The 27,937-nt window shown below is 43.3% G+C and overlaps 1 protein-coding gene across 1 annotated transcript in view; it reads right to left on the reverse strand.

Annotated features, from left to right (window-relative positions):
• CNTNAP2 (contactin associated protein 2) overlaps positions 1 to 27,937 on the reverse strand; it is an 869,542-nt gene that overhangs the window by 525,695 nt on the left and 315,910 nt on the right. Inside the window, exon 2 of the mRNA XM_035101355.2 lies at positions 18,387 to 18,506. Coding sequence (XP_034957246.2) covers positions 18,387 to 18,506 — 120 coding nt within the window. The remainder of the gene's footprint in view (positions 1 to 18,386; positions 18,507 to 27,937) is intronic.

Below are 27,937 nucleotides of genomic sequence, written 5' to 3' on the forward strand. Positions count from 1 at the left end.
TGACCAAACTGCAGGAGGCAGTGGAAGACAGGAGTGCCTGGCGTGCTCTGGTCCATGGGGTCACGAAGAGTCGGGCATGATTAAACGACTAAACAACAACAACAACTAGAACACTAGAATCATATTTGTTGGTGGCAAAAGACAATTCTACTAGGCAGAACTGTCTGAGATTCAAGCAGGCTCTGCTGACTCACGGAGAAAGCTGTTTTGCTCCCTAGGAAACTTCACCAGCAGCAATCACCCACTAAATTGATGACAAAAGGTCTGCTTCTTCAGTTTAACCTTTGGGTATCACAGTCTATAGATGCCTCTTGCCTCTTTTTCCAGAACAAAACCTGTCACAGAGGAGGTCTTAGCAGTGCAGAATATAAAGAGCTAAACATTCTGTCACTAACATGAACCACACACAAATATGCTAGCATTTTTTACAAATGATTAAAGAGAGTGAATCAAATATATACCGCTTAAACGCAATTTACCTTTGAAGTTACAAAAAGAAAAGGCAAAGTCAGGAGATTCACCCAACTACTACAGCATACCCTCCAACATTTCTCCGATGAAAAGAGGGACATTCTATGTTATATCAGAAAGCTTCTCCTGTGTTTGACCTCGCCACACACATAGACACATCAACATTGGTCATCTTGAGCCAAGTGCAACCTCTCAGCCTCACAGGATTGTTGTAAAGATAAAATGTGTGCTGGAGGGGATCGGTACAACACCTTCAACAGATAAATGGAATGAAATAAAATTTTAGCTGTAAGCTGCCTTGAGTCCATGTCAGGGGAAAGGGGGTGGGTTGTATATTTATATAATGTATATATAAAATGTATAGAAATAACAATTACATTCCATCTTATTTATATATACATTTTATATATACATTATATAAATATATAACCCGCCCCCTTTCCCCTATTATAATTTTTTTTGTTTATTTGGAAAATTTAATAAAAATTATTTTTAAAAAATGTATATATAAATAACTGTGAGGATAAGGAACATTTCAGAGAGTAAATCCTATTGAACTCAGTGGGACTTAGTTCTGAGTAAAAATGCTTAGAATAGCAGTGTAAGGCTGCACAGTTTTCACCTGGGAGTAAGCTCCATTGAATACAGTGGGACTTACTTCTCAGTAGACAGTGTAAGGCTCCATTTACAATAAATGAATAAATGAATACATATTTCCTTTATAAAAATAAGGCTGGCTGCTGAAGCACTGAAATTACAGAATTTAAAATGGATTGGTGACATTTTCCCTCAAAATTATAGGAAGGGCTTCTTGTGCCAGCTTCATTTCCTTCATTTGGTGCAGAAAAATTATTTCCCGTATAAGCAGGATAAGTGTGTTTTTGAACCTACACACACCACTTTTAATTGTTCTCCAAGATATGGAGGGGAGGAAAAATGAAAAAAAAATGGGACATTCTGGGATCAAAACAGAATCCGGGACAGGTTCTGTAATTCCAGGGCTGTCCCTGGAAACTCGGGACACTTGGAGAGTATCCTACTGCTGCTACTTCAACTGGCCCTTGTTTATAAAGCCCCTCAAAAGTTAGGCGCTCTGCTGAGATTGAGTTAAAGAAGTGATAAGCCCTGCCCACAGGTGGTTTTGCTTTTCAGCCTTCACCAGCCCAGGACACTCTAGCTGCGTACTACAGTTCCCATCAGTGCCAGGCAGTGTGCTTGTGACAGCCGGGGCTGGTGGAAGTTGAAGACCAAAAGCTCTGGAAGGCATCAGGTTGGGCAAAACTATCACAAATGGGGAAAGAGGAATTATGGTGATTAAGCAATCTGTGGTCCCAGTAGTTTGGAGAGCACCAGTGTAGCTAGCGCTCAAGACTGGGTAGGGCTGGGGTCAACTTGCTTTTCAACTGAGGTAACCTTGGGCAGATCACTTTCTCCAGGCCACAGGCTTGTGTGGATCAAATGGGTTACCACCCTTCTATAACTCTGGGTTTCGTGAAATGTTATGCGTTAAATAAAAATAGAGAGCATACACCAACACAAGTTCAATATTCTCAGCCACACGATTGTCTCTCACACACTGCTGGCAACCGTGAGCACATCCTCCTGGCAGTTGATGGCCTAGCCCAGGCATGTCAAACCTGTGGCCCTCCAGATGTTTTGGCCTACAACTCCCATGATCCCTAGCTAGCAGGACCAGTGGTTGGGGAAGATGGGAATTGTAGTCCAAAACATCTGGAGGGCCGCAGGTTTGACATGCCTGGCCTAGCCCTAGGAGATATGAACTAATGTGTGGCAACAATCCAAAGGAGGGTCTCCTACTTATTTCCTACTCCTTCAGCAAGAAAATTGCCCAGGATAGTTAACCAAGTCAAAGCCATGCATGGATTTCATGGGTTTCTGCTCCCTTAAGAAGCCAGGGTGCTAAACTAAGCCTATGTCTCAGCTCAACCATAAGCGATATTTCTCCGGTTGCTTTCTCTCAGCTTACGCTTCCTCAGGTGGTTGGGGTGTGTGTGTGTGTGTGTGTGTGAACGTCAAGCACAGCGCTGGGGGGGGGAAGGATAGCCTAGCACAGACTTCCTCAACCTCGGTCCTCCAGATGTTTTGAGACTACAATTCCCATCATCCCTGACCACTGGTCCTGCTAGCTAGGGATCATGGGAGTTATAGACCAATAACATCTGGAGGGCCGAGGTTGAGGAAGCCTGGCCTAGCAAATATATTAAATACACCTTTAATCCATACTGTTCATAGGTATATTATCCTTCTCCAAAGTGTCAGTTCACAGTAAACTAAGAGTAAACTCTTGCAGTAAGAAAAGGAAGCAAAATGAAGGAAAGCAATACAGTATTGGGTGTTGCTGAATCTGCTTGTGTGAAGGCAGCGGTGACCAGCCCAAAGGAAGGCCATTTGCCGTATCTTTGCTAGACACACCGAGGAGATCGGTGGGAAATTTCCTCGTACTGTTTGATCTATCACGTGGTAATAATAAAGTCATAGCTGCCAAGTTTTCCCTTTTCTCGCGAGGAAGCCTATTCAGCATAATGGAAAATCCCTTTAAAAAAGGGATAACTTGGCAGCTATGATAAAGTATATAGTTGATTACTTTATAATCAAAAAAGTTGATTACTTTATTCATTTAGTCTGTGAAATGTGTAGCATCTATTGATCTGGGGATTAAGGGCAGTTCTTCTTTCATCAGGTACACACTCTTGGCACATAGCTGCCAAGTTTTCCCTTTTCTCGCGAGGAAGCCTATTCAGCATAAGGGAAAATCCCTTAAAAAAAGGGATAACTTGGCAGCTATGTATTGGCATAAGTTGGAAGAAAGTTGAATTAGTCAGAGAGTTTTCCCTGCGGGATTCTCACAGGAACCCACATCATCTTTGTTTGCTTGTTTGATATTACATCCTTCATTTAAGCACACTGTTGCAGACCAATGTATACTTAATTAATGAACATTCTTGTCCATTAAATAACCAGAATGTTGGAGGAGAGCTGCAGCCACGTTCTCTGAAATGCTACATTTCTTTGTGCAGGGATTTTACTTTTCACGAGGGAACATTCAAATTTGAGATCATCAGCAATTAAAATTGGGCAGTACATGTAATATGGGGGGGGGGCACATGCATCTGATGGGTTCCCACCTGGCCCATGGTCCCTCCTCCCCAGCCCAGCCTACCCTACCACCTAAGCAAGTTGTGAGGAAACAGTGTATATGTGTTTTTCCATGCATGCTGCACAGAAGAAAAGTGAATTACCTGTGCAATGCTATGGGAGAACTCAGGAGAGCATGAGACTGTTAATCTCAGGATTTGGGGTTTGAGCCCCATGTTGCATTGCAGGGGGTTGGACTAGATGACCCTTGTTGGTCCCTTCCAACTCTACAATTCTATAATGGTAGATGAAATGGCTAATCAGATCTGTCTATGTAAACAATGCCATGAAACTAATTCCCTGCTTCCTGTTCTGAGTCTGAATGGGCAAACAGTTTTATTCCTATTTTTAGCCTCCTTCCCGTGACAAATCACTGTAAAGGTGTGAGGTTTTCATAACTGACAAGTTTTGACAAAAATCACCTCTGCTTTTCAGCTCAGTCTCACTATTTGCATTTCCCTGCTGCTAGTGTGTGTCTTTTTTTCTCAGTTTTAGCATCCCCAAATCTATTAAATCCACTCAGTACCATCTTCTTGTATGATTTTTCACTGCTTAAGTTCAGATCTTTGCTGACCTTTAAAAATGAGAAAGCACAAAATGTAATGACTGCATTTTATGATTTTTCAATATGTAAGCTACATGTTTAAAGATGAATTATTATGAATTGCTATTGTATTAAATATTCTATCTTGCTCTGGATGAGCTGTATGCAATGTGTGTGTGTGTGTGTGTGTGTGTGTGTGTGTGTGTGTGTGTAAGATATGAAACTCAAACACAGTATTATCATCAAAAACAGCAGGATTCCTATTAAATCTGCCTAACAGTGAGTTCAATTAGAATAAATCCCCGTGGTAAGGGACACATTTCTCAGTGCCAGCCTTCTTAATGGAGCTCAACGCCAAATCAATGATCTGTCTGCCCTAATGAACAAAAGCAGAGGATGGCAAGAGCTGATAGCAATGGGAGATAAACAGGCTCTCAGAGCCAATCAGCTGCCGTTGGAGGAGCCGTTTTCCAAGCAGAGGAGGCAAGGTCTCCCTAGAAAGAGTTTCCCACCAGCAAACAAGCATTTAGTAGCTTCAGTTATTTTAACTGACACGTCACAGTGAGCAATGCCTGAACCATCTGCTCTGCTTCCCAGTTACAAATGTAAACATGCAACAACAAAAACCCCAAAGACAACATACCACAACCCTCATTTGCAACTGTATCAGAAGGGAATTTCAGCTATGTTCTGAAAGGGGTTTTAAAAGGCCTTATGCAAAGTCTCTATCAAAAACTTGCTGGTGGGCATGCAACCACCTGGGCTTTTTAGATGGAAGGCTGAGGTGAGACGGCCACAGGAAAGGCTGGACTTTGGCAGCAGACAGCGACCGCAGAGACTGATGGAAGCATTCAGTCAGCTTATATTAGGCAAATTATCTTCTGGTTGTCTTAGCAGAGGCCGGGGAAGAAGGAAACCAGTTTCCTTTAGTTCTCCTTGGTGATGGGTAGATTCATACCTATGTAGTTTAACTGCCTCCCAGGTCACATTATGCAGCAGAGACCCTGGTTTGTCCTGTTCTTTCACCTGTTATCATCCTCTTTATTCTGGAACCTTCAGTGATGGACTACAAAAAGATTTGTAGGAGTCAAAGTCTACAGTATCTACCCATATGCCAGAATGATACTGCATCTTCGCCCCATAGCATCTACGTGGTGGGCAACCAGGGGTGGTGGGATTTTTGACCTGTCACAATCTCCTCCTACCCCTATGGGCCAATTTTGACAGGTGGACAGGACAACTTAGCTGTCAATCACCTGGCATCATTACACCAGGTGAGGCAGTCCCACCCACCTATAAAAGTTGACTCACAAGGGTGGGAGTCTGCATGGAGTCCACCTGCCACCAGAAGACACAAGCCCCACGGCAACTTTTTGAGCGGCATGGGGGTTGCAGGAGTCTGCCTACCGCATCACTCCCAGGGCAGACGCATGGCTCGGGTGCACTGCAGACCCTGTAGTAAGTGTTACCCCCTGGGTAAGTGGCACCCAGTGTGCCCTGCCTTTCCTGCCCTCTAGCAGCTATGCTGCTGTGTAAACCTGCATTTTCCGATGGACCCAGACTCTGCCATGCCTCAGACTCCCAACAGGGGGCTGGGAGGGATACACGCCCAGTGCCTAAGCCAAGGCTTACCTGCAGCTGAAACCAATAAAGTTGTGGCCATTTTCAAATCCCAGACAGTTGTTGTGTCCATTTATTCCTTCATGCTAATAGGCAGGGCACACTGGGGTGGGGGACTTTGCGGTTGAGCATGCAATAAACTTAGCCAATGATACAATTGTGCTAACATGACATGCAGAGAACAAGGTGCAGAGTAGTTCTTTTAGGAAGTCTTGCCTAGCTCTCCCCACAGCCTTGGTACCCAGCTGTGGTTTTTGGGTTCACCCGCATGTATTTCTGTTCTAGCAGAGATATATAGAACAGCAATCCAAATTTAAGTTGTCATCACCATAATCTTATGCATTACACCAAATTCCCTTCTTTCGTTAATACTTGGCAGTGAATGATTGCTCAGAAGCAACACAAAGATTATTAAACCAAGGGTTTTAAAAATCAGTTAATCACAGAGACCTCTCAATTTTAAAGTTAATCTACCTTGGAAATAATAAGCTAGCTCTATCAAATTGCACACCATTGTTAAGAAGATAGGCCTGAATGATCTCTTCTCCCTGCAACATCGGCAACAGTGAGGAAATAAGAGAGGCAATATTTCCTATTTAAAAATAAATACCACTAATATAATAAATGGAGGTTGACTAGTTTAATTTTCTTCCCTTTTTGTCCTGTTTCCATTTCCTTAGACTGTTGAACAAAAATGCCCCCCCCCCAACCACATGGCCTGTGGTGAAGTATTCATGGTGTTTTCAAGTTTTATAATTGGGGGTGCCACTGTGTATCTGCAGTGTTATTGATTTGGGGAGGTGGGCAAGGTGACTCTACACACCGTTACCCATCTGTGAATCTAAACCAATCAGACGTAGAAGGTCATACCTACTGTAGCTGATATGTGACAGTAGGCCAAGCTAAAATTAGAACTTGGCTTAAAGTTACCTGTTGTCATGGTGTTGTTTATGCCAGGATGAATGTTTTTATTAACGAATGTGCTGATCACACCTCAAGTAGCCAATGTATATTCAGCATAGGTTGTTTGTCCATGAGTCTTTGTAGATCAATCATATAAATGTGAGCTTCATGTCTTTTTATGGTGCTTAAACACATTTGTGCCTCACTTAAGCATGAGCAACTTTTTACTATCTTTCCACCTCTGGCAGCAGCGCCAACTTGGGCCCCAGCTTGTGGGTGCCCAGGCCCTGCGACATCACGACGTTATGTCATGACAGGGAGACGCATGTGCGCTCTGGTGCCATGGGGACGACTGGGCCAGGGCCTGTGAGATCCGCCAAAGTGCCAGAGGTAAAGTGGTACAGAAAAAATGTACCTGTGCTGCTAGTACAACGCCGACACCCTCTATGCCTACATCTTCATCCATATCTTCAACAACATCTGTCTACAACTCTACCACTATCTCTTGGTATCGTGAATAGCATCCCACTCACCTCTGTTGGTACCTTCATGAACTGTTCCAAAGGAAGTTAAAAGACTGAGTTAAATAATATAAAACATATTTAAAGTGGACATTTAGAATGAGTCAAAAGTTTGAAAAAATTATTGCTATCAGATATCAACAGCTCTTTCCAGATTTGGTAGTTTGTAAGACTCTGTGGCTTTCGCATAAAGTTTTGTATTTTAAAGTATTATTAATTTGGAGATTGCTGTGTGTCGAACAGAGATAAAGCGTTGGCTGGTGATGGCATTGGGCGGCGCATGACAGTGGAAAGGGGTGGAGCCTAGGCACCCACAGTGATAATTCTGTGGGGGTCGGGGGCCCCAGGGCCCCTTAGAGTTGGCGCCCCAGACCTCTGGCAGCGTTTTATTGCCTTTGGGGTCACCCCGGGAACAGGAGCCATTGCACCCACTACATAATAACCTTGTGCTGTTGTGATGGCATCACAATATTGTTTAGATCTTTGTGGTGCCAGAACACTACACTTCATTGACAGATGACGATTTCACTATTGTGAAATCACTCCCCCTGGCACCTGGTGCAGCTGCTGTGTATGCTGCCAGAGCACCCATGGCCAGAATGGGATGGAGGGAGATATTTGAGGTGAGTCACACGCTAATGAGCATTTTGAACTTACCACATGACATACCTACAGTTCTGATGCTTGATGGTAGAACTGGGCATTTGACTGCTGGAAAGAAAAAAACCCAGTTGCCTAATATTGACTCCTGTCTGTATTGGGGCTGCACTGAACTGTCAAGGATTGTTTCTCAATCAGGGACTTGTCAGGGGCTGTAAGATACCATGGCCACTGAAAACAGAGATTTGTGAAAATGTTAAGAGAAAATTCACTGGTGTAATGTTTAGGAGGAACTCTAAAATAAAGAAGAACATCTAAGAACAAAATAGTATAGAATGGCATGATTCCTTATTGCAAGGGTATGTCTTAGGTTTTCAAACACTGAGACTTTTAAATTACAGTGGTACCTCGGGTTACGGACGCTTTGGGTTACATATTTTCGGGTTACACATTATTGTAACCCGGAAGTAAGTAACCCGAGCTCTTGGAGGCCTTGCTGCTGCCTGGAGCAAAGCCCGGACATCGGTGGGGCCTGCAGAGCCTCTGCGACTGGGCTTCAGCCATGGGAGCACTCAGAGGTAGCCCGGTTTCCCCCTGCTCTTGCGAGTGTCAGTGGCGGGATGCAGTCGCCACCACTTGCAAGAGTGAGGGGTAGCCCGGTTGCCCCTGCAAAAGGCGGTGGTGGGATGCTGCCGCCGCTTCTCACAAGAGCACGCTTGGTAGGCTTCCTTCCCCCCCCCTCTCTCTCCTTCATTCCTTCTTTCCCTCCTTCTCTCTATCTTCCCTCCCTCCCTCTCTTTCCCTCTCTCACACCTTCCTTCCTTCCTTCCTTCCTTCCTTCCTTCCTTCCTTCCTTCCTTATAGAATCATAGTTAGAAGAGACCATAAGGGCCATCCAGTCCAACCCCCTGCCAAGCAGGAAACACCATCAAAGCATTCCTGACATATGTCTGTCAAGCCTCTGCTTAAAGACCTCCAGAGAAGGAGACTCCACCACACTACTTGGGAGCAAATTCCACTGCCGAACAGCTCTTATTGTCAGGAAGTTCTTCCTAATGTTTAGGTGGAATTTTCTTTGTACATGTGAAAAGGATCTAGGAGTCTTGGTACACCACAAACTTGACATGAGTCAACAGTGTAATGCAGCAGCTAAAAAAGCCAATGCAATTCTGGGCTGCATCAATAGGAGTATAGCATCTAGATCAAGGGAAGTAATAGTACCACTGTATTCTGCTCTGGTCAGACCTCACCTGGAGTACTGTGTCCAGTTCTGGGCACCACAGTTCAAGAAGGATACTGACAAGCTGGAACGTGTTCAGAGGAGGGCAACCAAAACGGTCAAAGGCCAGGAAACGATGCCTTATGAGGAACGGCTTAGGGAGTTGGGCATGTTTAGCCTGGAGAAGAGAAGGTAAAGTTAGCAGTGGCATCAACCCCTAGTTAGCACACATAGAGTCATCTTTTAACTTTCTACTGCTTTTAATATTGCTTCTTGTTTATCATGGTCTTCTGCAACGTTGTCTCCTTTTGAGTTGTTAGTTAGATATATTGCCTGTTCACATTTTGCTTTCTTCCTGTCTTGTCATTTTCAGTAATATTTTTGAAGGCGATTTCTTGTTCCTTTCCTTCTTTTTCTTCTTCTTCTTTTTCAATGGAGGCCACTACGCCTCTGCTCTTATCTTGTAACTCCTTTGATTTTAGACTTTGTCTGCAGATGATCCCATCAAGCTTGTGTGACTTTAACTCCCATGTTGATGCTCTTTCTCGACTTCTATTTCTCTGGCACTTCATCTAGCAAATTTCATAGCAGATGCCGACTCTTGTCGTTGAGGCAAGGTTTCTGTTTTGTCCTCAACCATGGGCTTGCCTTTATATTAGCGCTCTTTTTGTGCCACTTATTTAGGCTATTTCGAAATCATGTTTATCTGCTTCAAATCTCCAAATTCATCCCTATGTAGCTGCTTCTGAAGATAAGTTCAATTACAGAATGAATGTTTCTTGTTCCCTTCTCTTCCTACATCACCACCTGCCTGCCCTTTGGAGGGTTGGGGCCCCCACCTGAATCACATGGATGGTGTCCAAGTGTCTGGACTCCCTAGGCACCATCAGGCTTGGCCCAAGGATGGCAGACTCCAAAGGAAGATAGGGAAGAATGGGAGCCGGGGAGAGGCTGGATGACATGGAGACCCTCCCTCCCTCCCTCCCCCCCTAGTTTTCAGAGACCATGCTGAGGAGGGCTGCACTGGGGAAGAATGGTGGGACCCGCCCCCTCCCCCCGATCCTGATCCTGAATCTTCCCATTCTAGGTAGAAGGGTTTTTCTCTCTCACTGATTATTAAATAATAATAATAATAATAATAATAATAATAATAATAATAATAATAATAATTTATTATTTATACCCCGCCCATCTGGCCGGGTTCCCACTCTGGGCGGCTTCCAAAAAAACAGAAATTCTAAAATACAGAAATCCATCAAACATTAAAAGCTTCCCTAAACAGGGCTGCCTTGAGATGCCTTCTAAAGGTCTGGTAATTGTTCTCTTTGACCTCTAGTGGGAGGGCATTCCACAGGGTGGGTGCCACTACCGAGAAGGCCCTCTGCCTGGTTCCCTGTAACTTGGCTTCTCGTAATGAGGGAACCGCCAGAAGGCCCTCGGAGCTGGACCTCAGTGTCCAGGCAGAACGATGGGGGTGGAGACGCTCCTTCAGGTATACCGGACCGAGGCCGTTTAGGGCTTTAAAGGTCAACACCAACACTTTGAATTGTGCTCGGAAACGTACTGGGAGCCAATGTAGGTCTTTTAGGACCGGTGTTATGTGATCTCGGCGGCCGCTCCCAGTCACCAGTCTAGCTGCCGCATTCTGGATTAGTTGTAGTTTCCGGGTCACCTTCAAAGGTAGCCCCACGTAGAGCGCATTGCAGTAGTCCAAGCGAGAGATAACTAGAGCATGCACCACTCTGGAGAGACAGTCAGTGGACAGGTAGGGACTCAGCCTGCGTACCAGATGGAGCTGATAAACAGCTGCCCTGGACACAAATCTAACTGGTAAGATGTTAGATTCTTGTGTCCAGTTCTGGGCACCACAGTTCAAGAAGGATACTGATAAGCTGAAACGTGTCCAGAAGAGGGCAACCAAAATGGTCAAAGACTTGGAAACTATACCTTATGAGGAATGTTTAGCCTGGAGAAGAGAAGGTTAAGGGGTGATATGATAGCCATGTTCAAATATATAAAAGGATGTCATATAGAGGAGGGAGAAAGGTTGTTTTCTGCTGCTCCAGAGAAGCGGACATGGAGCAATGGATTCAAACTACAAGAAAGAAGATTCCACCTAAACATTAGGAAGAACTTCCTGACAGTAAGAGCTGTTGGGCAGTGGAATATGCTACCAAGGAGTGTGGTGGAGTCTCCTTCTTTGGAGGTCTTTAAGCAGAGGCTTGACAGCCATATGTCAAGAATGCTTTGATGGTGTTTCCTGCTTGGCAGGGGGTTGGACTGGATGGTCCTCGTGGTCTCTTCCAACTCTATCATTCTTTTGCTTGATCTCTTCTTATTTACTGCCACTGGGGAGGAAGCCGATTCCCCGAAGCCTGACTCCAGCTCTAGTTTGAGAATAGAACTTCCAGATCCCTCCCCTCCTAAAGGGGAGAAAGAAAGCATTGTTGCAATCTGAAGAGGGCTTGAAGCTACAGCTTGAGGTACCAAACAGGATTCAGAGGGGGAGTTGGGTCCAGAGCTTTCTCTCCGTCAGGAGAAAAGACAAGATTCCCCCACTGAGACATAGCTCCTGGTTGCAAGGAAGCCGCTTGTGCAGGAATAGACACTTGCCAGTAAGGACTGTGCCTGCCTTGGGTTTGAAGATGAATGGGTGGGTGGAGAAAACTTGTTGAAACAACTCAGCACCGTAACTGACCCTGAACTCATGCACCTTCCTCCTCGACTGGGACCATCCCAGCCAACTCTCTGGGACTAGAAGCTGAGCCTGGACCACCTACTCTGCTTTAAAAAATATCCTTCCATGACATACAGGTAACAGCACCTGCTGTCCCATTTTGGGATGGGATCCAGGGGTGCTGGGTGGGGAGTTGACCCAAATCAGACTTGGAGCCTAAGATGATTTAAATTAAGGAAGTTCGTGAAAAGTTTCCTACCCCTTCCTCCTCCCACCAGGTTAGACTGCATCTCGCCATTTGCTGTACTTCAGAGGGCAGGTGCACCCCAAGAGACATTGCTCAAATTACAAGAACAAAAAAACCTCACTCAACCAACCCCCCCCCCCACCTAAGGCATTTCTTAGTGCTCAGCTTTATTAATACTATGAATAGAAAACTGGATAATTATTTGGACTTCTGGTGCTTCCTGCCTTAATGAATGCAGCTCCTACATTAGCAGAGATTGTTTGTGGAGGAAATCTCAGAGACTAGATTAGTTCTAATGGCAATGACATAACAGAAGCCACTCTCTGCTGTTTCTCTCTTTCTCCACTTTATAATTCTTGAATAATGACTCTTTGCATGATCACTCTTACTGTGGTTGCCATTCTTTCTTGCCCTGACAGAGTTATTCAGCTCCACCGCAGAATCATCAATATAAATGTACTTAGTGAACTAGTAAGGTAATTATGATTATTCATATTTGATAAGCACCAGGTTTTTTTAAAAGATGTAGTTGTCCAGGTGTATGTGGGGAATTTTCAAGGCAAGGGAACTGAACTCACAAATGACTGATGCTGAAGATTCTGTCTTCTTTACAGTTTTTTAAGCTGCAGTCTGTCTGCACTCATTTCTTAGGAGCCACGTCTACTGACACTTCTCAGCAAACCTACAAATGCCTCATATTTCCCTTTTCTCTATCCACTGTTTTATATTGTGAGCTAGTTTAGGTAAGAACAGATTTTCCTTTTGTGAGCAAGGACTGACTAATTTATCAGATTTCTTTAAAGCATTTCACAAAGAATGTATCTATTAAAAGGAGCAACAGCCATCACCAAACTAAGCGCCTGAGTTCCAAATCTGAAAAATTGGAATTGTAGAAAGGCATGGCTGTTGAAACAGTGCAGGCAAGTGAGGCAATTCTTACATTTAACAGTACGACAAAAATAATAAGCATAATGATAGGTAGTGGGAAGTATATTTCAAGGTAAATTCCATCCATTTTATTCCAAGGTTCTTTTAACAATACTTGGTATTTTTGCAAACCTCAGGATTCTCTCTATAGCTTGTGGAGCTCGTCTCTAGTTCTCAGTGGTCCCTTTTTGGTTCTAGTCCTGTTAGGACTCACCATCTAAGTTTTCTGTTTGAAGGAGTTGTAGAAGTACAGATGGGAGCACATGAACCTTGTTGACGCCACGTGGCCATTTTGTCCCCAAAATGTGTCACAGAGTTTCACGTTAGTAAAGCCACAGCTTCCACACTGGATTTCACTTTGGGCAGAATTCTGCTGCAAAACTATGCAGAAAAGCACTGATGAGAAGCGCAATAACTCTAAATTCTATGTGGTATCTAATAGGAAACAATCTGCAGGTCTCTAAAAGGGAGAGGGAGGCTCTTCTCTATTAGTCCAGATTAAATGCTTAAAAGGGGCTTGGGCTGGCATTGTGATGAGTGCCACCAATTCCATGATAATATGGAAGCCCCCAAAGTTGCTCTCTCTCCCAATCATTACAAGGCAAATGGTCCATCCGCTACAATGTCTGCAACTCTTTACCATTTGCTGCGGAGTTAAAATATTTTACGTTTCTAAAATAGCAGCCCCAATCACCACTGAATGCAAAGGTAATGTATGTGCTATTAGACAAAGTACCTGATCCAGTAACTAGTTAAAACACTTCTAAAGGATGACCTAAAAAGCATTCCAGGAAAATTGCCCTTAAATTTTAATTGAAATCGCTTAAAATAATAGAGGCAATTCATATTTATTACATATAATAAAAGGCATAATTGCATTACTTTCTGGAGCACTTTGCAGCAACAATCGTTATATGACAGTGCAAGGAGAAGACACTGACAATTATTTCCTCAAGCTGAGCTCTCCCCCCACCTTTAAAAAAACATCCCACAGGATAAAAGCACTGTGTAGTTGAAGGAAGATGGGCTATAACACGGCATCCTAATTTTACCAGAAATCTGTTTCAATTATTTTTAGGTATTACTTATAAAACTATTCAGGGATCTAGGTAAATAAAGTGAAGTGGTAGTAAAACTCAAATGAGACTGTAAGAAGAGCCTGCTGGATCAGGCCAGTGGCCCATCTAGTCCAGCCTCCTGTTCTCACAGGGGCCAACCAGAAGCCTGGGGAAAACCTGCAAGCAGGATCCCAGCACCAGAGCAGCCTCTCCCCTTTTGTGGCTTCCATCCAGCAACTGGGGAGGCAAAGCACAGCGATCATGACTAGTAACTCCGGAAAGCCCTCTCCTCCTCCATAAATTTATCTAATCCTCTTTTAAAGTCATCCAAGCTGGGGGCCATTGCTGCCTCCTGCTGGAGGGAGTTCCATAATTTAACTGTGTGATGTGCGAATAAGCACTTTTAAAAAAAATATGCCCTAAATCTATCAACATTCAGCTTCACTGAATTGCCATGTGTTTGAGTGTTGGGGGGCGACAGTTTTTCTCTACCCACTTTCTACATGCCATGCACAATTTTATAAACGTCTCTCATGCCCCACTTCCTTGCCCTTTCTCTAAACCAAGGAGTCCCAGATGTAGCTTGACCCCCTTGTTCATTTGGGTTGCCCTTTCCAACTCTACAATATCATTTTTGAGGTGAGGCAACCAGAGCTATACACCATATTCCAAAGGCAGGTTGCAGCATAGATTGGTATAACCACACTATGACATCAGCAGTTTTATTTCCATTCCTTTCCTTAGCATTCCTTTCCCACTGCTGCCCCACCCTGGTTAACCCTTTCATCAAGCTATCTACTATGACCACAGGGCGCCCCAATCCTGGTCCCTCAGCAGCACCTGTTCAGACCCCAAGACTATATAAGTGAAATTAAGATTTTTTTCCCCACAACATGCATTCATTTGCACTTGTTTACCTTGAAATGCATTTGCCATTTTACCTTCCATTCACTTAGTTTAGAGATGTCCTTTTTCTTTTAAAAATCTCTTTTACTTTTAACAACCTCAATATCATCAGCAAACTTGGCCACCTCACTGCTCACCCCAAGCTTGTTTTTGAACTAGCTGAAAAGCACAGGGCCCAGTTGTGATCCTTGGGGACTCCACTTTCGACATCTCTTCATTCAGAAGACTGACAATTTATTCCTACGCTTTACATCCTGTAACTTAAACTGAGGGGGAAAAGTTAGCTTTAAAGATACATCTTCTACATCAAATGAACACTGAAAGCCTTCTATGCATATGACTAACAGTGGAGGTAAATTTATATGGTAGGTGCTACTTGGACAAATTATGAAAGGGATTTCAAGAGAAAGCACCATGGGGTTTAGCAAAGGGAGGCACAAATTTGGAAACTGCCACAATAGTTTTTCCTAGCACAGATTCCTGTTTGCAGGGGGCCAAGGAATTTGGAGGAAAGTAAGATTGGCTATGCCAAAACCCAATGAGAAATGTCACCACTTTCATATAGGAGCTAATACTGAGCAAAAAGGCTAATGTTTGATAAGCAATTCATTTTCTTTAATTTATTACATTTATTCCTTGCTCTTCCCCTAGGGAGCTCAAGTCAGCATTCACATTTCCCTTCTGTGGCCATTTTATCCTTACAACAACAGCATAAGGTAGGTTGGGCTGAAAGAGACAGTGACTATTCCAAGGTCGCCCAGTGAATTTTATGGCTGAGCTGGGATCAGAATTAGGGTTGGCCTGGGAAACATATGCAAGTGCTTTCTGTGTCTATAAATAAGGTTCTTGGAAAGCCACATTTATGTTGATCCAAGGTTATGTGGGAGCAAAACACAGGTGCCAAACATGCATTGCTTTTCTCCTTCTTTCAACAGATTTCCTTAGCAAAATCTAATGCTATTATTAACATTGATTACAATTAAGGCAATGAGGAGCTGGGTGAATGTGAGAATTCTTCCAAGGTTCATCTGCAGAAGAATCTGGGGACTCATAATTCTTGCCTCTTGCATTAGGCTCCCCTGACATTTGCTTCTGGGCAAACTTCTTTGGCAATCCTATGTGATGCCCATGATGTGATGCCATAATACTGCACCCTTGCTTATCCCCACACCTTTTGTCTGGGATGTACCGGTACTTGTGGGTGTCGGGAAGTTTGCAGGCTGCTATCATTACATATTTTGCCTTCCTAAATATCTTGGGGACACAAGGAGACATGAGGCTACTACTTGTGTTGGGAGCTGTGACTCAGCCACATGTGGAATTACAGTAAGAAACCCTGGATACAGAGTGGTGGGCAGCTTGAAAAAGGAGCACCAATTATCATTTCAAGAGTTGGTCAAACTTTCAGGCTGGAATCCTTTACACTACTGGGAGGAGGGGGAATCTGGCCACCTCCCCCCCATAAAGTATGACCGGTGAGGCCAGCCACCTGTCAACACAGTGGTGTCACATGACCCTTTTTTGCATCAGGGGGTTTGTAGGAACCAACAATCTGCTGATCATCAGGTCTTGCTGAGTCTCTCACAGAAAAATGCTGCCTTGAGACCACTTTGCAACCATCAGCCGATCACAGGTAAATTATAGGCAGCTATGTCAAGGGTTTTGTGCTATACACCTTTAAATTTTGATTATTATTATTTAAATAAACATCTATAACTTCTTTATTTATTTTTTTTGCAAGATCTGATTAATTTTTCAGGCATAGCAAGCTCTTCTGAGGCAATAAAATGATGCTAAGTTTCAGAAGGGAGCTGCAGTCCTGCAAGAGCAGCATTTGTAGTTTCGGGATAGATAAAAAAAGAAATCGGTTTATCTCTCCATGAGTTTTCTGTGAATTGGTCTGAAAGGAGCAGGCATGAAAGGAGTGTCCTTAGGTCAGAAACCTGCCAAACTGTAGACAAATTGGTCTGGGTGTTGTTTTGTGCTAGGTGCTTTTAAAGGTTTATTGAGAAGAGAACTAAAAAGGGTTCACTTTTCTCCCTGTGGTTTTGTTTGTGGGCCATGATTTTATGGCATCACTTAGATTCCTTTAATGGTCCTGCTCAAACAGCAGAAAGGGCGGTGGCTTGATTTGAAGAGGAGGCTGGTGTTGAGACCTTTATTTCCCTTCCTCCCGCAAACCCTCCATGGTCACTTGCGGAAGCGTTTTTCTGCCTCTGCTGCTTCTCCACTCTGTGTGCTTCTTGCCCTGAGTGCTGGCTCCACCCCCCTTTGACTGGCTGCCTTGGTAGCCAATCAGAGAGAGGCTCCAGCCCTCTGGTGGAAGTCTGAGGCACTGCATCACCAGACTGCTCTGGCTCAGCTGTCCATCACAATCGCCAACTCAAAGTCATCACGGGCTACCCTCTGCCATCTATTTCGTTTATTCATCTCATTAAAAATATTTGTAGACCTCCCTTCATACAAAAAAAAATCAGGGCAGTGTACAAAATTTACAAAGGGGAGAAAATACAATTTACAAAGGGGAGAAAATACAATTTCAAACAATACAGAATAACCATATAAAGGACTGGCTCATCCTTTATCTCTGTGTCGTCTACTCAGTATTGAATACTGCTCAAGGTAGAAGTCCCTTGCAGAACAGGTGTTTGCACAAAAAGGAAGTCAAGGTGGTTACACATCCCTGTTGGAGCCAGCTGAAATTCTGTAATGGGGGGGGGACATACCTCCAGGTGACCTCAGGGATCAAGCTGGGATATAAGGACTCAGCCAGGCCTTAAGAATATGCTGGCCCCAGTTGTCCAAGGTTTTGTATATCAACATAAGATCCTTGAACCTGGTCCAGTAGCAGAGGAACAACAAGTGCCTAGAAAGGGGAAATACCTGCAAGGGTGTTTGCTCTCTATGCCCTCATATGGGCCAGTGAAGCAATGGGAAGGCCAAGGCCAAGCTGCTGCTTTGGGGATCAGGAAGGTATGCAAGTTTGCTTGGGTGCTGCCCAGCCGAGATCTCCCTGCTGCTGTGGCAAACTGTGCAAAAGGTTTGCTATAAAGAAGGCTATTTTCTCTCTTGAGAGACCAAGTAACTTCAGGGAGATCAGAACATTAGACTATAGCAGTTATAATTCCTCCCAAATATTTTTGTTTTGTTCAAAGACATAGGCCTGAAAGAGAGGGGTGTTGATGACGCATGATGTGCTACAACAGGGTCATCTGACAGGCGCTCCGACTTATTGCATATGCTGCACATGAGCAACAGTCATGCTGTATATATGCTCCAGCTTTTTGGATAATGAACATGTCACTAAGATTATATATTACTTACCAGATTTGCATATTACCTTTTTAGGTGGCTTACATACAACATTATATTTCTGCTGAAATTTCATAAATATTGCAAGTCATTTACTCCAATCTGTGGTGTCAGTCCCAAGCTTCCTAAAAGCACCTTTTTTTATTTTTGAAAGTTTCATGACCAACCTATTATGCTGTTAGTAGTGGGTACTTTTTGCAAATGACATGTGTACAAATTTCTTACCTCCTCGTTTGTTTAACTTTGCGAAACCCGGTGCATAGCTGTTTGATGCAGATGGCATAGATGATGAACTGCTGAAGAAGGAGGGGGCAAGGCCGGAGACCAAGGGCTCGTCACATTTTTCTGAAAGACAAAGAAGAGTGTTGTTTCAGGGATGTGTGTACGGCCACACTCCTCAGTCGCCGCAGTGCTCTGCAGACCATTCTGTTAAAAGTTATGCAAGCAGAATTTCCCGATCTGGACCTCATGCAGAGTATGGTGAATCCATAAGCCCCCCACACCAGGAAAGGATTTCCAAAGTTTCACTGCAATCTGTCTTTAAACTTGTTACAAAAGCATTGTAAACAAAAACCAGCAGATTCTCATAAACAACTAAGAATGCAATCCAGTTTTCTTTAGGTTCTTCCTTGTTAATATAGTCCAAGAACTATTCTCTGTCTGGTCCCAGAGAGAGATTCAGATAAACAAGTTGCTTCCTCAATACAGTGGAACCTCGGTTTATTAACACCTCGGTTTACAAATTTTCAGTTTACGAATGCCGCAGACCCATCTGGAACGGATTAATCCACTTTCCATTACTTTCAATGGGAAAGTTCGCTTCTGTTTATGAACGTTTCAGTTTATGAACAGACTTCCGGAACCAATTGTGTTCATAAACCGAGGTACCACTGTATGCTAAAAACTTCTGAGAGAATCTGGGACACTTGGAGGGTTTGTTTTATGCATATTGCATGTACAGCTTTTACACATTCTAGGACAGGGGTCAGCAAACTTTTTCGGCAGGGGGCCGGTCCACTGTCCCTCAGACGTTGTAGGGGGCCGGACTATATTTTGAAAAAATATATGAATGAATTCCTATGCCCCACAAATAACCCAGAGATGCATTTTTAATAAAAAGGACACATTCTACTCATGTAAAAACACCAGGGAGGCTCCACAAATAACTGAGAGATGCATTTTAAATAAAAGGACACATTCTACTCATGTAAAAACATGCTGATTCCCAGACCATCCGTGGGCCGGATTTAGAAGGTGATTGGGCCGCATCCGGCCCCCAGGCCTTAGTTTGAGGACTCCTGTTCTAGGACATGTTTTAGGGCACAGTCGCCACCTTGCCCCTGCAACTGAAGGCCCTGTGACATCAGCACGCCCCACAATGTGCACACAGGATGCAAGCACACCTCATGGAGTGTGTGCACGGCCGCCCTCGAGCTTGGGGGGTTGGGGCTGGCCTTTCATCTGAAATAGGGGTGTGTGGCCCCCTGGCCCTCTCTACTTAGTGCCTCTGTTTTAGGGTATACAGAGCACTAGCCAGGCCTTTATGGCCTTGTTGTTGCCAGTCTTGAACAGGATGTGACCTAGAAAACTCTCAACACTGTCCTGCAGGTGCCTATTGAAGTAGATAAGTTTCAGGGCATCTTGTTTGCTACCACAGCTTTTTTCCTTGTGGGAGCCCACTCAGGCTGCCAATAATACAGTTACAAATCGCCACTCTATAGTTATGCCATACCATACAAAGTCTGTCTATTGGTCAAGTCATCCAGACACACTTTACCAGCAATGTGGGAAAGGCGCCTTTCGGACACCAGCAGCCACCACAACAATCCCCCTTGCAGGCTGCTTTGTATGACCAGCATCCAAAATGCCTGCAGTCAACCTGCAATAATCCCTTCTCACATCTGGCCAAGTGGCCAAGATTGTATAGAGTTGTTCCAGTTCACCTTGTCATGTAGATGCAGCCCATTCTGGGGGCTGCTCTTCTACCCACTTTTTGAGGAGCAAGCCCACCCCCCCCCCCAACGTGCCTCTGGATGGAAATAGAGACATTTTTGTCCAAAGACTGTTGGAGGGTCTGCTTCCCCTTTGGTGCCTGTGCTTCTGCCAACCCCCCCCCCCCAATTCTCACTCCCCCTGCAACTGACCCTCAGACAGAGTATACACCAACAGGACACAGCATGTTCACTAACTGAACAAGTACTTCTGGCAGTGGGACCCCTTCCGCCAACACACACACTTGCCTGCTCCCAAGATGGGATCATGGGAAAAGCAGGTGGCGATCTCTGTCTGTCTGTCTGTCTGTCTGTGCCAGTCTCTCTTCTGCCCTGCAGCTGCCCTTTCAGTGCCTGTGTTTCTGCTGCCCCCTGCCATGAGTTCTCACTCCCCCCCCCACATTGACCCTCTGTGATCCCCTATCCCCCTCCCTGAGCATTTCCTATCTAAAGAAAGGCAAGTGCCACCGCGCCAGTGGGACAGAGCACACACACACACACGCCCTCCACCACCCTCAGAAAACCCCTTAATCACAATTTTATTTTATTCTTTGGTGCATTTACGAAAAGAAAAACACACAGCAATATATACATTTTAGAAAAGAGAAATATTTTTTAAATAGAGAGAGAGATTTTCATTCCAGACTCCCTGCCCTCTGCCTGCCCCTCAGGGCCAGCACAGCATGCAAGTCTGGACCTTGGAGGTGGCAGCCTCTCCTCTTCCTCGCCTGCTCTCCAGCAGCCACTATTAGGAGGAGGCTGAAAGCGGCGGCCATGGAGAGGCAATGGGCTACTCCAGCTCAGCCACAGCCACTCGGGACAAGCACTGGATCATCCTCCTCCTTCCAGGAACAATCAGAAGCCAGGATGGCTTTTGTAATTCCGGGACTTTCCCTGGGAAATCAGGACACTTGGAGGGTATTCAAGCCTCTAGGATAATATTTGATAAGCAATGCATAGAATCCACTGACACAATTTCCTAGCAATCTCCATACATGTCAATGGGTATTGTGCACACAAAGTGTACATGGTTATTGGGGTAATCAAAACAGCAGCAACCTGTCCACGCTTAACCCATGATTTATCAGGGAAATAACTCATTTGCACTCTGTTAATCGCTACAGATGCAGCAATAAGGGTTAAGAGGCCTAATCTGTTTTTGTAGTAATCTCAATAATCCATTTAAGCACTTTTCTTCCATTGGACTCAGTATAGAGAAGAATAGGAGCCAACTGTTAGGGGGCATAAAATACTGAGGGGGCAGGGCCTCCACAAAGTTGATGGGCATTGCCATTCAAATAGTGTGTGTGCACTGCATCATGTGATCGATTATGCATACAGACACTATGTGGGGGAGGAAATAACATGGACGCAGCATTGCTTCTCTGTATGGTATCAACTTTTGCAACCAGTGAAGAAGTTTGCAAGTGTATCCATTCTGAGCTAGTGTTTAGGAAGCCAGTGGCTTGGCGGCTCAGCACCAACTGCACTTTAGTACCAAGGTGCAATATAGACACATATTAAAAGAAACCTGCTGTGAAAATGCTTTTTTAAAAAAAGTGTTTTGAAAAATATATTGAATTTGCCATAAGCTCACCATCGCCATCTAGTGTCACATTTGTATAAATGCACTTTATATTTGCAGCTGTATAGCTGAGTCCCAAATGTAGTGTTATCATATATAACTGGAGCCACATATGCTACCAAGCGGATTCTTACAATGCAAGAGGTTGGACTAGATGACCCTCAGGGTCCCTTCCACCTTTACAATGTTCCATGTGGTTATTCTTTTCCCAGCAGTTACGATGTAACCTCAGATGGAAGTAGCCCTAGTAGTGGTAACCGGGAGCCATGGGTTATGAAGCTATCGTTTCCCTATCATGTTGATTTGGAAGTTCCACCAGAGGAGACCTCCAATGTTATTAGACTCTCCTTGCCAATATATGGAATTTGTTTCTAATTCTATTTTTGAAGATGTGGGTCAAGAAAGAAAAACAAGCCTCCCTTCCATGCTAATAAATGTGGCACCATCTATTTGGTCTCCCACAAGCTCTCTTACGTAGATTCAGCTCTAAATCAATTTGCGAGGTGAGAGAGAGGGAGATTCTTAAAATGAGCAAGCTGCTAAGATAAATTGCATTACTTCTGAGCACATAGCTTGCAATAGTGTGCACCATACATGAGCTAGCTAAAAAGTAGAAATGAAAAGTGGCCTTTGCAGGGTTGAGGCAACATTTGTAACATTGTCTGAGCTCCTCGATGCTTTTTCACTTAACCGTCGGCTGAAAGCCAGAGATGTTATAGATGCCACAAGGGAAAGATTCCAAGAAACGCAGACACTTTTGACAGGTTTTGCTGTTTTTTCAGAAGGGGAAATATCCAATCTTTCACTTACTAAAAGTGCAATCCTCTAAGTCTTTCTTTTGCAGAGATACAGCAGCCTTCCTTATATAAGTCAATGTACTGTATCCTGTTAATCAATTATGGAACACTCTCGCCAGCCAGCGTGACAGCAGCAGCAAAGGAATAAACGTTACTCTATACCATTTATCTCAGTAAGGTGTTAACTTCAAAGACAACCTGGGACCATTTAAATGTTAACATTATGAAGCAACAGCAATCTTCCAGTTTACTCTACTTTGTCCTAATAAGATCTGGCAACAGTGTCTTCAGTCTCTCACATGCTCAGTGCAAGAAGAAAACAGGATCTGTTCTCTGTAGCCCCAAGGCAACAAATCCACTTTTTTTACAGTTCGGAACTGAGGGTGAAATGGACGGAAAAATATGGGGTGAATATGTGTGAGCACCATGTAAGCAAATCAGGAAGGGTGCTCATGGTTGTACAACCACTCAGTAAACAAATGAGAACTAATGCTCAGTAGAGAAATTGATGATGATGATTAAAATTTGTATACTGCCCTGCATCCAAAGATCACAGGGCAGTACACAACAGAAATCATGCTAAGGTTGTGCTTCATCTGGTCCAGAGCTGCTAGCCAAACTAACTTTGTATTGGGTGAGCCTCCTGCATGATTAGAACCCATCGGTCCAAAACATTCCCATGGAAACTTTGCTGAGCTGCACCTCCACGCATCCCACATCTTTTCACTTGAAACTTCAGCCTCTGATGCCCCAGAGGAAGAGGATGGATATTCAAGTTTTAGGGAACCCTGAAAATGTGGGTATCAGAAATGGAGGGATGGAAAGCAGCACAGGTGAGCAAAATTCAGGGAAATGTGACATTAAGTGGCTATGCAAACCGGGAAAATAACCAACTATCTTTGTGAGACCCAGCAAAAGGAAGACATGCTCAGTATCTGTTTGCTTTTTAATCTGCTGTTTCTAGCCAAGCTCTCACACATACATTGTCCTTTTATGTTTTCCATTTTCATTCTTGCCTGAAGATGCGAATGAGATTGCTATTGAGGCAGGTTTGCATTTAGCTTCATGAACAAATGAGCCCAACCACAGCTGAATCATTTCTGTGAATAGGTCTGGGGATCAGCTGTAATCTGAAGATTAGAGCCTCACTTATTGATCCTAAGGAATGCCTCATATTCCACCCCAAATTGCACAGTGTCAATAGAGATAAAACATTATTGCTCCAAAGACTTCTGGCTCCTGCCACTGCCATGGCAGCTGAAAGAAGATAAAAGAAAACAGCAGCGTTTCCTACACCCCAAACTGAAGCCAAACAGAAGGAACACATTAAAAGATAGGACCAAGCAACTGGAATAGAGTTGCTCAGAAAATATAATTTCTGAAAGCCTGTAAAAAAGAAAGAAAATGCACACACACTATAGTTAACCCTCTTTATTTATGTTTAAATTACAAGAAAGGCCTCAATAGATGCTTTCAAAATACTCCACGTCCTAATTTCACCCCCCAAATGTAAAGCCCAAATTGCTTATTTTTTTCCTAAGTCTCCAAAGTTCCACTTATTATTTCTCAATTTTGTACAGAACATGCACAGTTTGCCACAACCTTCAACTTTCCTGCATATATGTGCACTTTGCTACAGCTGTGCAAAAAGGCAATACTGTATTGAGAGTACACATAACAAATGCATCAATATTATTTTTGTGTGGTGTTTCACTGATGCATAGGAATTTGTGTATGCATTGGTAAAACACCACACAAAAATAATATTGATGCAATCATATTTATTATCATATCAATATTTGTATTAACATATCAAGAGTGCTTCTTTGCACTGTTGTGTATCAGTGCACATTGGGATTAACTTCCAATGCTCTGGAAGGGCTGCTCTCCTGCTGTGGGACCAAGAAATCTTCAAAGAACCCAAATGGGTGAGTGATGGGAAGTAGAAGAACCACAATCTCACCCAAACACCACTTAATAGCCCTAGGGATCAGTCTTTAGGGCAAAGATCAGTGAAGCCTCCCACACTTCAATCTTTATGAAATTCCTACTGAGACTGACTCTCTGCTGGTTAGAATGTTCATCTGAAATACCTACGACCCAGCGACTGGCTTAAGGAGAGACGCCACAAAGGGGCTCAAAACAGAACAAAATCATGCTCTAATGATACATACTAAATAAAGTTTTTAAACAGCTAAGAGATTCTTCAACCCTGATAAATTTTCATCTTAGTTTGTTATATTCTTAATCCCCTGCTTACCTGGTGAATGTGCTGCTTGTAATGGGAAACTACATGGCTGCTCACTGTGAGGGTGGGATGTTAGGAATGTAATTTATTGATAAGCAAGGACTGTGGAATTCAGAGAAAGCACTCAGTATGGTAAAAGTACTGAAAAAAATCCCACTGATGGTTGCTGTCATGCAACAATTATTTAATGAGCAATTAAAAGAAGTAAGAGAGAAGATGCCAAAAATGGTAAATGGAAACGGATTAGACAAAGCTGAGGCTTTCACCTTTGGGGGGGGGGGGGAAATACATATGTCACCTTTGGGGGAAAAATACTGATGGAGGTTTGCCAGAGCAGGAGATTGGAAGGGTACAGCTAGAGCCAATGGATAACGAAATTGAGAGTACCTCCACACAGGTGGCTGAAGGAGTGAAACAGCTATGATAAGAAATATCCTGAGCTGGCAGGAATAGAGTTGAGAAAGAAACAACTCTGTGTAAAATTTGCATGCAGATGAAGGTGATGGCTGGCTGATGAAGAACCCTGGGAGGCAGCGAAGCGAAGATCTCCCAGGGTGGGAGGCTGAGGGAAGAAAGGGGAGCTCCCAGGTGAGAGCTGGAAGGGTTCACCTCTTTCTGTGTGCGTCAAGTTAAGATCTTCCTGTGGGGGAGGACTCTGCATTCATGTTTTTTTGCTTTTTTCTCTTTTTGTTTTTGTTTAGATTTGTTGATTTTTTTTTATCGTAATGTATTTTATTGTAATTATGAAAGTTTGAGATCTTATTGGGGGGGGGATTCCTTGCTCAAATACACAACATGTATTTATTCTCATATGTGTGTGTGTCTGAATTTATATACTGCCCATTAAACAAAATTCTCTCGTTTAGGTAAAACATATAAAAGTGCAAGAGCAAGTGATGCTATATTCTAGAATAAACAGCCCATGATTAAAATGGCTTTCATCGGCTGACAGGACTCACTTGAGACTGGAAGGTGACCCATTGTATTACTGCACAGCTTGTTTCAATAGCTAGCAATATTTTTCCAGAGGATGTGAAGAAAAAGGCCTGCTGCAACCATACAATGCTCAGAAACACCTTTACTGTACAGTGGTACCTCGGTTTATGAACACAATTGGTTCCGGAAGTCTGTTCATAAACTGAAGCGTTCATAGAGTGAAACGAACTTTCCCATTGGAAGTAATGGAAAGTGGATTAATCCGTTCCAGACGGTCCGCAGAGTACTTAAACTGAAGCGTTCATAAACTGAAGCGAACTTTCCCATTGAAAGTAATGTAAAGTGGATTAATCCGTTCCAGACGGTCTGCAGAGTACTCAACCTGAAGCGTACTTGACCCGAAGCATGGGTGTAATTGGTTCCGGAAGTCTGTTCATAAACTGAAGCATTCATAAACTGAAGCGAACTTTCCCATTGAAAGTAATGGAAAGTGAATTAATCCGTTCCAGATGGGTCCGCAGCATTCGTAAACCGAAAATTCGTAAACCGAGGTGTTCATAAACCGAGGTTCCACTGTATTAATGTAAGCAGAATTGTGGATCTATGCATTAATTTGCTCTGTATTCTCTTCTGATGACAAGAACCATGGTCCTTTGCATTTAAAAGGTTACAACTTTATTGTCTAATAAGTGGCACCTGTCATTGAAAATCTGAAGAAGAGTATGATAGTCCAAATCTACCGGTATTTGTGTTTCCAGTACATGCCCACATAACTTTAAGATGGTGCAGTTCCTCCAGTTTCATCATGCCACATTCAATCCATATATGCTCTATGCAATGCAGAAGCCGCCTGCCTGGCTACTTATCAGTTGCCTGCTGTTGCTGGCAGAGATAAAAGCAAAAACCGATAGGTGCATGACTGATAAATCATGCTGTGTTTCCTTGACAGCTTTTCTCTTGGAGGAAAAGACAAATCATGTCCTAACAACTTTCCCCTCAAGCTTTTACCCAGGCTTTATTCAACTATAAATACTAAATGCTCTAAGAGCACCATTTCATCCAGACATCTACCCACATCACCTTTTTCTTCTGCAAAGGAGAGGAGTGTCTCAGACTATGTCTTTTCTTGTTTTCTTTTCTCATTGCCCCTCTGATGTGTTAATTTCTTGCAATCTGCAAGCTCTGGTGTTTAATGCACTAAACACTTTATGTCCCAATGATGTACTGGTTTCTGTGGAGTATTATTGAAATGTGTTAGCTGAAAGCTTTCTGCAGCAAGCCATCCAGAAATGCATTTGACTTGTTTCCTTCACTTACTGCCATCAACTGGAAGGCACACACAGTTCTAATCACAGAGACAGCTTTTGTAAAGCAGACTCTGGTGAGAAGAGAATTCACATCTTTAAAGAAAAGAATCTGCTTCCTTGTGTATTAATCTGTATATTCAGTGTTTATATATCACGTTTGGCATTCCGACTTCTGTTTAAGAATCTTTGCCCCATTGGGTCATTGTGGGCAGAACTAAGGTCAAGGACAAAACCTAATGGGGAAGAGGCAAATCTCCCAGGAATTGATTGCATGGGATATTTCTTGGAGTGAGGGGCATATGGGGATTGTTTCTCATAAGTATTTTTAGAAACTTAAAATAAGTTTTTTAAAACAAACTAACAAAAGAACAGAGGAAGGATGGAATCTGATGAGTTGAGGATTTAGATCTAAGAGCCTGTTAAAATCTGGAGGCTAATGGTCACCTGACAGAGGACACTTTTGGAGATCAGAGCAATAAAACAATGGTTGCTTGGCATCCTTTCATCTGGTAAGAATAGGCGAGAACCTTTTCTGAATGCTTACAGATCCTATATACATATTAACATGAGGTTTTTTTTAAAAAAAAAATGAAAATGTGAATCATTTTCAACATATTTTCTTTCATATTTTTTCTAAACACACACACACACACACAGGCTAAGGACTGGGGAACATTTGAGAAGTGGGAAATCTAATAATAACTTTTGAATCCACACCTTAGTCTAGAAAGTGGAGATCAGGTGAGTTTAGTATATAGGAATTTGCAAAGACTGAATTCCTCACACATTCCCAGCAGAGCTCTCTTCCTACTGGTTTGGCCCCATTGCAAGATGTGATTGAATGTAGCATCTGAACTCTTTAAGTTGGAAGAGGTCCTTCAAGTCTGGCTCCAGAATATTACTATTTTCAGG

The sequence above is a fragment of the Zootoca vivipara genome, chromosome 12, assembly GCF_963506605.1.
Source record: "Zootoca vivipara chromosome 12, rZooViv1.1, whole genome shotgun sequence".
NCBI classification, from domain to species: Eukaryota; Metazoa; Chordata; class Lepidosauria; order Squamata; family Lacertidae; genus Zootoca; species Zootoca vivipara.